This window comes from Oryzias latipes, chromosome 22, assembly GCF_053564925.1.
Source record: "Oryzias latipes strain Hd-rR chromosome 22, Olatipes_Hd-rR_3.1".
In the NCBI taxonomy this organism is placed as follows: Eukaryota; Metazoa; Chordata; class Actinopteri; order Beloniformes; family Adrianichthyidae; genus Oryzias; species Oryzias latipes.
The window spans coordinates 23,808,111-23,822,008 of NC_136258.1; the positions used below are offsets into that span (position 1 = coordinate 23,808,111).

Genomic DNA, 13,898 nt, shown 5'->3' on the forward strand with positions numbered 1-13,898 from the left:
AAAATGTTGGGACAAAAAAAGTTTAATATTAAATAGGAATATGACAAGTTTGTTCAAAAACAGAGACATTAAATGCAAAAACATGTTATGAAAAACATTGTCAAACCAAAACATGCAGTAAACATGCTTTGCTGTCAAATATCAAATCTAAACTGACATATTTGTGAATTAATTTAGCAATTAAAAAAAAGAAGTCAATTTCCTTTAAATGCAGAAATATAAGAACTATTGAGAAATTAGGAAAAGTGCAGCATGTTTTTGAAAGGTGTGAATGCAGAAAGAAAGAGCCCAAAACGATGTATTCAAGATTATTTTAATATTATTAATATGTATATTTTAGGCTTTAGAAATATAACTATCAATGACAAAACTTCCACTGGAGTAATGGTAGTTTGCTTAGGCCCCATCAAATCAATTAATTACAATATACACATTATGATACAGAGCACATTTGAATCTGAAATAATATTAAAATAAATGCTCAATAGATAAAGGTTTTAATTTCTCTGTTTTTTTTTTAACTTCTTTTCTATTTTCTCCACATACTGTCAGCCATCTGAATTCAGAGCACACCCAAAAATGTAAAGCCATTTTCTTCTTAGAAACTAATTTAAGTGCAAACCTCTTTTTTTTTCTATTTTCTTTTAAAAAGACTATGATTGCAGCATCCAGCTCTATAGATTCAGGTTTAAAGACCGAGGAGGGCAAAGCCAGGTGCAACAAGGCAATCCTCAGCCCACTTATTCTTTTTGTTTGTTTTGTCCCATTAGAGTAGTTATAAAACAACAAACAGCTAACAAAATCAGTGCAAAGTTATCAATGGGGAGATTCTACTTGAGGAAGGTCAGAAGTAGTGGGAGAATGGAGATGGATGCAACCGTCTTCAGAAGCACTTGGTCGGAAAAGGATAGTCGTTTCAAAATGTAACTGTAGTCGGGGAGCCTGGATCTCAACAAAGGGATAAAGGGAATGCTGGGTAGAAAAACACAACTATCCTTTCAGTTTCAAGCCACAATCTGGATTGCATCCAAACAGCCAAGTCTTAGTTTCCAGATCCAAAAAAAAAAAACAGTCTGATGAGATCTGACAGAACAAAGTTTAAAAGGAAAAGAGATCTTAAAATGTGTTAAAACTCCACAGTACAGTCAGTAATTGCACCGTGACTTCTGTCGTTCCTCCTCTAAGACAAGTGAGTGACAAACGAAAAACAGAGAAGCCATCAACAGAAAGTGGGACAGGGAGGGGAATCAAAGAAAAGGAAAACTTGCAATGCTTGCAGGGTGAAGAGCAGCATCAGACTCTGGGTTGCAGGGTTCTTTAGCAGCAGAAATATTGTGGCTATACTACTGTTCCACTGGGAGAGCTGGCTTGGTTTTGGGATGACAATAAACCCTGGAAGAAGGAAAACAAGGAGATTTGCGTTGGGAAAGTGCACATACTGAGGCAAAAAGAAAAAAGAAAAAAAAAAGAGAAATCGAAATCTGTGCAGAGGATGGCAGACGTTTCAGCGACAGAAATCTTTGAAAATAATTGTCATTTTACTTTACTTTTACTTATTTCACTTATCAAGATTACCCTAGAAGCATCAGATTCTAATAATGTCTTCGTAATATTCTTTTGTAACCAGGTTCCACAGTAATAAACAGTTACAGAAACGTTTGTTGCCATTTTTTATACATAAAAAAATTCAGAAATATGTCAATTTTAGCTCTACCATCATGTCTCTTTCAAAAAATAAAAAAAGCTACCAGTAAAAGTACACAAGAATTTGCACAGTTTTAAAGCTAAAGGCATGCAAGCAGTTGCAGATTTAAGACAAATGTAGTGCAATTAGCATGAAAGCTGGATTGTGGGTAGTTGTGTGCAACGGCGCTTTCATAAATCTTCATTTTTCCAGTAACTGATGCGGTAGAACTGCTACGGTTTGATCACAGTCAATGGATCTGACTCACAATTTCACAGCTTGATTGGAGTTTCTGACATTTCATTTCAATGTTGATCTATTCTCCATTCCGAAAATAAAGCGTGTTTTAATTTTGGAAAAACTGGTGCTTTAAGCTTCACCAAAGAGGGGCTTTCAGAAGCAAAACTAATTTTTTGTTATCTTTTTACACACATAACCTTCAGAAAAGCTGTTTTTTTAGCCCAAAAATATACATGAAAAGTCTAAAAACACAAGAGATTTAATGAATCAATAAGAGAAGAGAAAATCAGTTCATCTTTTTTAAAGCAGCCTTACTAATAAGTTGAATTTTAAAGTCAGTTTTAAATCATTTTGCCATTTAAGTCAGAAGCAGAGGCAGTCAGTAAAATCTTAAATACTAGCATAAGTTCAGCTATCCTGTAAACAGATTTTTGAACAATGTCTAAGAAAGTTGTCAAATGTTTGAATAGATTAAATCCACCAGTGGTCGCTAGATAACGGAATAAATCAGAAGAGAAATGAGTTCCAGCATTTGAACACAACAGACGGGGGTTTGGAACTGAACCTTCCAGGTACCGGTACACGGTTTCTCTAAACAGAAGCAAAGACAGAACCGAAGCCAACACTGAATGAGAATGTTTGGGTTCTGGAGATTAAACTAGTTTTAGTCTATAAAAACAAATGTAACAAATAGAAAAATTTAACTTTCACCGTGGGTGAAAACTTCACTCAAAAAGACAATAAAAATTTAAAAAAAGAAGCTTCTTTAAAGTAGATTTGACATGAAAAGCAGGTGTATATTCCCTTGATTCCAGGGGAAAAACTGCATATTGTTCACCAAACTAAAGAAAAGAAAAAAATCTATTCTTTATACTTTTGTACGGTCTTATTAAAGTCTGACAACAGCTTGAATCTTTCACACGTTTCCCATGTTAAAAAGAACTTACCACTTTGCCTGGCCTTGCCCATGTGCAAATAAATCCTTCCTGACAAGCAGTCACTAAACAGTCCTCTAAAAATATGAGTACAGTTAGTCTCTCGTGTGCTATTTTTTTACAGATGAGGGGCTCCAGGAGGGGGATCTCCTCCATGCGCGGGCACAGCAGCGTTCCCAAAGTCTTAGCAGGGTCTGTTTTGGTTTTCGTCAGCAGGTTTAGCTTGTCGCTGCTTTTGCTGCTGATGTGGCCCATGCTGTGGTTGCGTTTGTGGTCCTTCTCGTGGTGGCGCTCTTTCCGGTCGTGGAGTGAGAGTGTGGCAAATTTACTCACACCCGTCGCAATGGCGCTGTCCATGATGCCGCTGCTGATGCCGCCGCCGCCGCCAGCGCTCGGCTTGTTGGAACTGTTGGCCGTTGTAGTGCCAGCTGAATGGGGAAGGCTGTTGGAGCGCGGTAAAGCAGTTGAGAGGGAGTTGATGCCCGGGGTGCTGGCACCACTGTTGTTTCCGTTGGTAGTGTTACTAGATGTGTTAGTGATTATTGTAGCCCCCGCAGGAGGGCTGGTAGCATTCATCACGTTAGTGTGAGTTCGTGTCCGTGAGAGCGGGAGGTGGGGAAACAGGATGTCCTCAGTCAGGTCCCATAAGCAAAGCTGGGTGTCCTGGCCCACCGAGCCAAACCGGTACGTCACGCTCACGGGCCGGCTGTCTGTGGAGTTGCGCTTGGAGAGCCGAGACTGTGTGCTGTTGGCCCGGTCCCGCCCAAAGTGGATTATTTGATCTTGGAAGTCCTCATCGCTGCCGCTGAACTCCATCGGGTCGCTCTCCTCCACACTGGTGGTGTAATGATCAAATGCTACCACACTCACCCATGACTTGTGACCGTGACCTCTGGCGATAACCCTGCAGTCCAAGAACGACCACACGGTCACTAAATCGTCCTCTCCGCCGGCGACGATGTACTTTCCGTCCGGGCTCCAGCATACACACAATAAGCCCCCGAAATAGCTCTTCATGGTGCCGTGAAGCTCAACGGCATCAAAGTTGAAGACTCGTAGGAAGCCGTCTTGGCTCACACAAGCCAGAAACTTCCCATCTGGAGAGAAAGCAAACTCATTCAGAGCCCCCTCGCCCACTGTCCACTTTAGGAGAGGGTTCCGAGTGGATTTGCTCTTGCAGGTGTGCACAGAGTAGTTCTCTCCCTGTTTGAGCAGCTGGTAATGGGGAGCGGTGGTGCCGCAGGTGTGCTCCACGTTGTACAGGTACATGTTCCCGCTGGCATGAGACACTAGAAACAGGCTCTCGGAACCAGTCACCCATTTCACACAGGTCACTCTGGACTTGTCTATTAACCTCTGGCCGTAGAGAAGGCAGGTGGAGGTTTGAGTGGAGGAAGACAATTAGAAGAAAAGAGAAGACAGAAAAACATATTAGTGCAAAATGAAACCAATGAAGTGTAAATACACAAAGTACAGTCTGGTTACTGCATTTCACAGAGCATTCAAATTAAAGGGAACAATTAAGGATGTAATTTGGATAAAGACGCATGCCGATGTTTTTTTCTAATGATGGAGAACATTTATAGAGAAAATTAAGCTTAAAGTTGCATCTCTGAGTATTTCTTCATTCAAATCATTGTGAATCAGGAGCAGATGAAAAAAAGAAAAAAAATATGATGGGCGGAATACTAGCTCCCTGCTCTGCTCCATTCTGATGCCTCCATTTACAGACAAATAGATCCATAAACGTCTTTGTTTTCCTCGTCTGAGCTGGAATCTGGCTCAAAACGCAGCTCGCCAATTTTGTTGCACCAGTAATGTTAGGTTAGGGGTGTGAGGGGCCGTAAGCTAGCGGGAGAGCGTATAAACAGATGGAAGACGGGAAGTGGGGGCGGGGTTGCTTCGCAGCAACGGTCCTGCCCGCAACTCAGGTGAGTTTCTATAAACTAGATCTTAGATCTTAGAAACGATGTCCTAGAAAGTAACACAGGTTTGTTGATTTTGCATTTAAAGGGTCTTTAACTTTTTACCTTTACCAAAATAAAACGAGCCACAACATTTTTGAAGTAGATCAAAATTTACAATTTATTTATATAGTATGCAGAGTTAAGGTGCACTGTATGCTAAAAGGGTCCGTCTATTTGTATCAACATTTTCTTTAAAGGAATTAACTTGTGGATTAAAAAGCAAACTGGTTTACCTCACAGATTTTATTTTATTTTTTTAAATCAAGCTCATAAATGTTGTCTTGACATTAGAGTAAGTCCTGTGTGGATTCATTGAGATGAGCTCTTCCAAAACTTAGCAAAAAAAAAACAAAAAAGTAATCTTTCAAAAAAACAAAAAACACATTTTTTTTTAATGAGGTCAGAATAAGAAAACAAAAACTTCTGTTGTTGAGGTTACACTGTAAAACATGACTACATATTCTTCAAAAGCGGATCAGCAGTGGAGGTTTGTTGGGACGTACCTCCTCATTGAAGAGTTTGCTGGTCTCCTTTTTGATGGGATCAATCAGCTGTACCTGTCCCGCTGAGAAGCCCACCAGCAGGGACACGCTCTCAGCTGTTGCCGTTAGGTGGTTGAAGTCGTGACATGTGGGCTGCGTTCCCTTGTAAATGCGCTTGTCTATGGGCTTGCTCAAGTCAGCAGCCTGAAAAACAAAGACAACAAAAAAATCACACCGAGTGCAGACAGACACGCATTAATATTTAGGGGACAGTGACATTTGCAATACATGTGCCCATAACAAATGTAAACTCTGCATTTTCATCCAAAAATGCCGACTAAAAGGATAAAGGTCTAAAGATTTAGGAACGTCAAAACATAAGTACATATCTAAAAAAAAAGCCTGATTTGTTAATCATTCACAGTTTCAGAACACTGGTAGAACAGAAAATGTTTTATGATTAAGGACTAAAAGTTTTTTTAGAGAGCTTTAAAACAATTGAAAACATAAAAGAAGCACAACAGTGTACTTGCATTTGCCAGAGTGCAAAAGACCAGGTTTTGAGCTACAAGACTGTTAAACTGACACACTTTGCTTCACCAATAATGAATTGCACTTTTGGGGCTAAGGAGCAAAAATGCTTCTTAAAGTGAAGCTCAGTCATCTTTGACAGGAAGCTCTGCAAATGTGTGTCCACATTTCTAACCGGGGGGGGGGGGGGGGGGGGGGGGGGGGGTAAAGGGTGTTTTGCATTGATTGACCTTCATGACACAGAGGTTTTCCTTTGTGTTTCAGACTGACATTTAAAGAATTGAGGTGGTGCCCTCTTATGGACATGTTATTAAAACAAGCTAACAGAAGAAATGCAATTAGATAAAAGTGTAATAAGAATAAAAGTGATGAGCTTGAAGACACCGAATGGAGTTTTCTGAATCTTTTATAGCCCAGATAAAACTAAATCAAGTCAGAACGAGAAATAGAAAAATATATATATATAACCAGAACAGCATCTTCATTACAAATGCTTACATTTGTTTATATGATAGCACATTACTTCTCATCCTTTTAAGTTTTCCTGTTCAACTTACTGCACAACTAATCTATAGCATAAGAAAAACGTTCAGAGTTGCACTTCAGCACGGTGCAGACGTTTAGGCTTCAAACTTTAAGGGTTTTTGTTGTTATTTTTTGGACAAAAAGACCTTCTCTGTCAGAAAAGCGAACATCTCTGCCCGGCACATCCATGGCTATTTCAGCCGGACAATACAAGACCTCATTCTGCATGACTTGCCTGCTTACGTGCTTGACTGGCCAGCTTACAGTCCAGGTCTGTTCTATTGAAAACACACACCAACTAAATTGGAGATCTCAGAAATAATGTCCACATTAATCTGCTACACTTTGACATGGATTTAAACCGCCTTCTCCTGTAAATAAACAGGCACATCTCCAATAAAATGATCTATATTTATAAGAGGAATTAAGACAATGGAACATAACGTTCTTTAAACATTTTTGACATGTCAACATTTTTTTATTGCTAGTTTGTACAGACAGTAAATGTCTCATGTACTTTGTTTTGATGCAACTAAGCTAAACAAAAAATTAAATACTACTAATTGTATATAAATGTACTTTTATATGACTTCAGTCACATATCGTCGTCGTTTCTCTAATTGTGTTTGGAAAGAAGACAGAAATACAAGAAGCCCTTTGTTTTTACGTACGAGGAAAAACAAAAGTTTTGCATAATGATTTGCTTTAACAAAATCAAAACAATGCATAATGGTTGAGTGACGACACCCAGCAGAAAACAGTCTCAACTCTGCCGGGAGATCAAATGGACTTCTGTTCATGGTTAGAAGCCATAAAGAGCAAGAGGAGAACACTGCTTCTACCCATAGCTGAAATCAAACTAATATTTAAGGCAAAGTGGCATTACTTAGAGTGAGGTCTGTTAAACAGGTGGGGATTTCCACAGCATATTCAACAGTTTTCCATTTAAGCAAAGACTCATATGTCAGAAATGTTCAACCAAAAATCTATAATGGAACTATATTCTGATTGGGTTAAAATTAATACACTAAAAGTTTTGTAGAAATAATAAAATAAATAATAGATAGATAAAAGTAATCCAAGTAAGAGTCAGAATTTTCTAGTTCCAGAGTACGCCGTTTACCAACAAGAGTGATATTTTGACAATCATAGAATTCAATTAAAATAAAATGATCAACAGCCTGCTTTTTATAAAAAATAAAATAAAAATGACATTCGAATTGTATTCTTCAAACTGCTCCCTTGCATTTATGGAATTTGTAAAAACGTAAAGTTGTAAAATGTATGTTTATATTTTTTATGCTTCATGAAAGGAAAAAGGAAAGAAATAATTAAAAATATCAGTTTTAAACTCATTAAAAATCCATTTAAACTCATCTAAGTGTAAATTGGTCAGAATAAATTAAATCTTGGGCACTTTCATAAGTACAGGTAGGCTATACAGCATTTACAGCTAATGAATTCACTGAGTGATATCATTGAATGTGACTCATCACTCACAATACCTAGGATCCTTGTAAGTCCTAAAACTGCAGATATTTCATTTTCAACGACAGATTATTAACAGGTTTTGACAACTACGTCAATCCAAAAGTAACAGTCTAAGCCTGTTTTTTATTTTTCCATGCATAGCATACACATTAAACACTTTGGTACGCTATGGTACTTCAGATGAAGAGTCAGCTGATTCTTGTCAACCAGTTCTTCTAACCAGGAAGAACTCATCTTGCGCTCAACTTTTGCTGACAAACCAAGAAAGGACAGATCCAGCTATAAGAAAAAAAAAACTCTATAAAAGCAAAAACAAAAACATAAATGCTTCTTCATTTAGAATATAGCTTGTGGGTTATTCTGTCATGAAAACAGAACAGGCACCGCGTTGTGATGAATGGAAATCAGTCCTCATGTGATTTCCAGTAGTTAAATATTATTTTTATCTAAACGATCATCATATATTGTTCCAGAAACAGTGAAGCTTGAAACCAAATTCCTTGATTTTAAGCTTTAAAAAAATTCTGCTTAAAAGTTATACATGTACAGGACAGTGAGGATATATTTACATGTAAATGTAATTAGAAAAGCCAAGATAGATTATATGTCCACTGTATTCAAATGATTAGTGCTTAGTGTGGAAAAAAATAATTTTAGCTTATTTTCAAAGCTGCAAATAAGGTTGTTAGGTTCAGGACTAAGCAAATTAAGCCAGGAACAGTTAGTTACATAATTAATAACATAATTATATTAAATTATAACATCATTTTAATGTTCAAATTGATCCAATGAGTTCAATTTGTTAAATTTGCAATTTTACCCCAATATCATCAACATCTTTATTTAAAGCGCTTGCACACAATTAAAAAAGGCTAAACATAACTAATTCAATAAATAAGTTAAATAAAACAATCAACTGTAATGAAGACCTAACCAGCATGTTGCCTGCTTTTTGATCTGATGGAACATATTTAGTGTTTATTCCCTTAGCATGAAGGAGGATGGATGGATGGATGGATGGAGAGTCCATTTAAGATTCTACTCTCACTTTGCGTCCAATAAGTTAAGGCGATGTTACTGTTTACATGGATTTAAAGGTAGTAATCATACTTTGATTTAACAGGTGGGCTGCCACATCAGTTAGAACAGTCCGATACTATTAGAGTTTGGGATAATCCGGTTGTTTTGATAAAACACATGACTGTCACAGTCTAATGGGAATCATTCAATTGTTGATCAACATACATCAGGAAGGGAGAGTCGACAGGTGTTACGGATAGCAACTTAGAGAGACCATCACCATCAAGAATATATTTGATCACGAATTCTCAAGTACATTTGCACAGCGATATTTCTTGAAACAAAAGATTGGGGTTTCCCTAATGTCCCTAATAACCTGCCACCGAGAAAAACACGATAACGGAGAAAGCAAAGAGTTCAGCCCTCGGCCTCGGACTAGTGCTAATGTAGCTAAGGTTAGCGTGTTGCGCTAGCAGGCTAACTTAGCCTGTAGCTAACAGGCTAGCTACAAGCTAATTTCAAAGTCAAGTACCTGCCAAAGTTATTTTCCCAACACGGATCACCGTAACCTTCAGCAACAACAGAGGCAAGAGTCACGTACATGAACCACCGGCATGTCAACTCTCCATCGAAATTAGCAAAGTTAGCACGCTACCTTTCTTACGCCTTTGTAGATGTAGAAGTACAGCTCACGGCCCACATTGAAGCAGATCCTGTCGCCGTTACCCGACTGGTCGTTGACGTTCACGAAGGAGACCTTAACGGGGTTGGAGCCCTGCGAATTGAAAGGCACCCTGTTCGGACGGCTGTATTCAGAGTGAGTGAGGAGTTTATAGACACCTTCCCGAGTGGTGAACTGAGTTTTAATTTCGTTCATCTCCTTCCCTCCTCCCTCCGCCGCCATCTTTGAAATTAACATTCATCCCTGTCCTAAAGCCGGATCTTACGCAGAGGTGGAAGCGGGTATTCCGACTATCTCATCCCCCCCTAACGGCTCTGAGAGGAACTGCATCGAAGTGGAGAGATTTTAGCACGTTGACGGAGATCATGGATATCTATTTATATTCGTCCCTACGTAAATACAAGAGATTGGTAAAATGAAGCTGCATTTCAATTACGATGTAGAACATTGCTTTCTCATAACTCACAAGTAAAAAAATAAAAGAAAATAAAAGCCAACAAGGGAGTAAAAATAAAAGACTGACCTGAGTCTACGTATTTTATTTTGAAAAGTAGCCACCGGATGTCGAAATTTGTCCAATTTTTTTTTAACAAGCACTTTAAACTCACCTGTGATCACTATTTTCTCAGTAAAATCAAGGACACCTGCTACCTTTTTGGTTGACTAACGTACTTATTTGCACAAAATTACCGTTTTATGTAGTACTAGTGTATTTTTTATTACTTTAAATAAATACAGTTAAATAATTAATAAAGAAGTTAATTAAACACGTCAGTTATCATCATGGCATGTAGGAGAGGACGACAACCCTCATTTCCAGGTATGCACAGCAGCATTTCTTGGTTACAAGTACCATTTTTCTTTTAACTGAATTAAATGTGTCTAATATAAAGATTTTATTTGAATAAACATTATCTACAATAATATACATAATTCCAATTGTATTTATTTATATATTACATTTTGGTCTTTAAAAATTTTTTAAGTAAAATAAATGAAGTTTAAAATATTTAATATTCTGAGGCAAAAAAATTAACACTTTTATGCACAGATAGAAAAAAAACAGACTATGAGAAATTGGATGATAATTTGCAGTTGAAAAGGAAAAAAGGTTTCACTCATAAAATTTCTTGTTGCATGTTCCTCTGCATCAGCCCAGATTGACAGAAATGCATCCAGCAATGTGGACCAGCTGACTCTCAAGTACATGGTAAGAATAGTGTGGTTGTTTTTGCTGGTACTCCTGACGGTGACACACCCGTTAAGAACTCATGACCTCTGCTTTGTCAGGAGATGTGCAAAGTGGGATCCAGCACAGACTCTGACTCAGAAATCAGTTCCAGATGGCCAGAAACCAGTGCTGTGGTATTACTTTACACATATGACCCAAACCCTTAAAATACAAGAACATGATATCTATTCATTTGTGAAGGTATGTCCAAGGGGTGCAGCAGAGCCCGAGACGTCACGGCAGATACACAGGAAGCCTAAAAGATCATGTGTCTGTTACTCCTTGGTGAAACCTCCTCTTCCTCTTATTTATTTATGACTCATGCATTACGCTGTTTAAATGTGCGTCTGCTGCTTATTGTAGTTGTTGGATCCATATGATGGGAGCTCAGAAGATTCAGAGTCAAACATCGATGTCTCCAGCAGAAAAACAAGACAGAGGAAGAATGGTGGAGCAGGATTTCCCTATTCAAGTCAAAGGCGGCGGTCCGTCTTAAATCAGCCCGTTTATAGAGGAATGCTGAGGAGTGAAATGAGGGACGGGAGTGACATCCAGATGAAGTACCACAGTGACTCTGACCTCTGGGACTGTGAGCTCGAGACTCTACCGTCTCACATTGACAGCAGCGATTGTAAAATGGTTACAGAGGAAAGTGAATCGGCGCTGCACATTCACAGCATGGATGCAGAATTTCAGCTTGGGGATTCAGGTTTGCACGGATCCAGATCCTCCACGCCTCTAACACCTGGACTTGTGTCTTCAGTGGAAAGCTCCTGCAAATTTAAATCTTTGTGGAAGAGAAAGGTGAATTTTTCTGCAGCAGACATGGTGGATCTAAGACCAAGAAAAAAGCAGTGTGTCGTTACAACCGAGGAGGAGAAGTAATAAATCGGATTGATTTGACTCCTTCGCCCACTGGCAGATGTTGACTTCAACCTAAGGAGTGATGTATATAATTATGTGAAAGAGCACTTTAATTGAATACAGCTACTATCATGTATAAGAACATTTTCTTTTTTTCATTAAAAACAGTTTGCTAGTAAACCTATTTTTTTTCACATCAACATTCAGGGGTAACTCCATAACACCATGCCTTATTTTATAAAGCTTTCTATACAAGCCAACAAATATTTCAAATAGATTTTGTTGGTGGGAACTCTGTCATTGGAATTGTATTCCAAACAATAAAAAAATTGTTCGTTCTCTTGAGTATAAGTTTCTTTTAAACAGTCAGCAATACAGGTAATATTTTAAAAATGTTTGTCCTAATTGTTAATCATGGCAGTCTTAAACATGCTATGCCTTTTCAACTTTTTCCTTATACTATAGCATACTTCTCTTTGGTCTTTAGCATTGAACACACGAGATCTTGAGTTAAAAAAAGTTGTCACACAAAAGGATCTTTGTTCATTCCAATGATTTCTTTTATTCAGTCTTAAAACAGTCCTTAAAACTTTTCAGTTTCAACTTTCTTTACCCAGAATGCATTTTTGTTCCTTCACTTTAACATTCTAACCGGCTGAAAAACTCTTTCATTTACCCGCTGACAACATTCCTGTAACTTTCTAAAACACTTCCTCAAAACGCTACGAACATCACAAATCTGCTACTGACTGACTAAATTAAGCTTAAGTAAGAATGCAATGGACAACAACTACTAGAAATGAAGTGATCCCTTAGGGTACACTGATCAGGACTGTCTTCATTCACTCGGTGCACAGAATAGCAACTCCACGCTCGTAGAAGTTGTGGGGATCCTCCTTAGTGGCGATGTCAAAGTCGACAGTGAAGATCAGATCGGATCTGGTGAAGTTCAGGTACACGGGTAGAGTCACCTGTAGGGGACAAAAAGAAAGTTAAACAGAGATTTCAAATGATCAAATTGGGAACATGTAATCCAACACAAAAGGAGATGATCATACCATGTGTCTCTTTTCAGCATTGCTTTGCTGGATCCAACGCAGCTGAGTGAGAGGCAGTTCAGTGGAGATGGAGGTGGACAGGGACAGCTTGTTGTTGGTGCAAGTAGCTCCATGCAGTTTCAGTCCTGTAGGAAAACGTCAGCATGCTTTAATATTCCAAAAGCCTGATATTGTAGATCTAATCCTCAGACGTTATAAAGTCATTTTATTCACAAGCTGAAAGGTTTGAAAAGCAAGGAGACCACAGAAAATATCAAAGTTGAACAAAGATATCTCCCTCCTCATAGTGGTGAGGAAAACTGAGGGAATTGTAAAAAAAAAATTAAAGGTGAACCAGGGTTTTATTTCAGCAAAGCAAGTGATGAAAGAGGTGGAGTAAGAAAAAATGAAAGGCACCAGGACAGAGCCTATGGGGACACCAGTGATGTCAGGGGATGATTGGGATCTGAAGGAATTGTGTTGAGTTTAAAAAGTAAGAACATGCAAGTAAATATGATATCTTTGAAAGCTGAAAAAGCAAACAGAGAGAAAAGAAATGACCAAAGTAAAGAGGAGCTCTACAACACCTCAGCCTGAATGACGTTTAGCAAACTTAAACTGTATTTTACCACACTGCATCCCACCAGGATGCTGCATTAATGTCAACATTCTGCTTCCCCTGTTAGAAAGCAGAAGCCATGTGTGTACTCAGACCTTTGATTCCAAAGCTGCAGGCATCTAGTGCGGCACCCTGAGTGCTGGTGACGTTGACCTCCAGACAAAGCTCCTCCAGAGACCAGCTATTAGCTTGCGCCACATACTGGCGAGTGGCGGTAATGTAGGCCTCTGGCACAAACAGGCTTCCCAGGCACACATGGATGTTCTGAAATGAGGCAAAAACAGCGTTTCAGTTACATCTCTATGAAACCATTTGAAAGTCTGAATTTGTTACTTTTTTTTCTTTTTAAATAGAAACTCTACCTTTAACTCCTTTGCACCTCCTCCGGCAGCTGCCTGGGAAATCTGCTGCAGCTGCTTGATTCGCTCACTGAAGTCTGCCACCCACTGGATCACAGTGATGGAAGCTGGAACAGTGTAGCGGCACCAGCTGCGAGGAAGGATGCCTACAAACACGTGGGAGTTTGACACAAACATGAGTCATTTACGGGGTCACATGGGTTCTGGGAATGTGTTCAAGATTAAATCAAT

The 13,898-nt window shown here is 38.7% G+C and overlaps 3 protein-coding genes across 5 annotated transcripts in view; 1 reads left to right on the forward strand and 2 right to left on the reverse strand.

Moving 5' to 3' along the window:
- Positions 1 to 297: 297 nt before the first annotated feature.
- wdr20a (WD repeat domain 20a) lies at positions 298 to 10,073 on the reverse strand. Its single transcript, XM_004082189.5, has 4 exons — positions 9,531 to 10,073; positions 5,330 to 5,512; positions 2,872 to 4,215; positions 298 to 1,392 (listed from the first exon to the last, which is right to left on the reverse strand). The coding sequence occupies exons 1-4, from the start codon at positions 9,792 to 9,794 to the stop codon at positions 1,339 to 1,341; spliced, it is 1,845 nt and encodes a 614-aa protein (XP_004082237.1). The 5' UTR covers positions 9,795 to 10,073; the 3' UTR covers positions 298 to 1,338.
- Positions 10,074 to 10,127: 54 nt separating this feature from the next.
- LOC101173024 (uncharacterized) lies at positions 10,128 to 11,991 on the forward strand. 2 transcript variants are annotated; one of them, XM_004082188.5, is made up of 5 exons: positions 10,128 to 10,377; positions 10,712 to 10,767; positions 10,848 to 10,922; positions 10,990 to 11,073; positions 11,152 to 11,991. In XM_004082188.5, the coding sequence occupies exons 1-5, from the start codon at positions 10,341 to 10,343 to the stop codon at positions 11,671 to 11,673; spliced, it is 774 nt and encodes a 257-aa protein (XP_004082236.1). In that variant the 5' UTR covers positions 10,128 to 10,340; the 3' UTR covers positions 11,674 to 11,991. The 2 variants fall into 2 exon arrangements, with proteins under 2 accessions (XP_004082236.1, XP_011488507.1); XM_011490205.4 differs by having other exon boundaries at positions 10,170 to 10,377; positions 10,990 to 11,058.
- Positions 11,992 to 12,190: 199 nt separating this feature from the next.
- dync1h1 (dynein, cytoplasmic 1, heavy chain 1) overlaps positions 12,191 to 13,898 on the reverse strand; it is a 29,535-nt gene continuing 27,827 nt past the window's right edge. For both annotated transcript variants that reach the window (XM_023952036.2, XM_023952035.2), the window contains exons 75-78: positions 13,671 to 13,813; positions 13,404 to 13,572; positions 12,711 to 12,835; positions 12,191 to 12,623 (exon numbers count right to left, since the gene is read on the reverse strand). In XM_023952036.2, the coding sequence (XP_023807804.1) occupies positions 12,495 to 12,623; positions 12,711 to 12,835; positions 13,404 to 13,572; positions 13,671 to 13,813 (566 nt within the window). In that variant the 3' untranslated portion in view covers positions 12,191 to 12,494. The remainder of the gene's footprint in view (positions 12,624 to 12,710; positions 12,836 to 13,403; positions 13,573 to 13,670; positions 13,814 to 13,898) is intronic.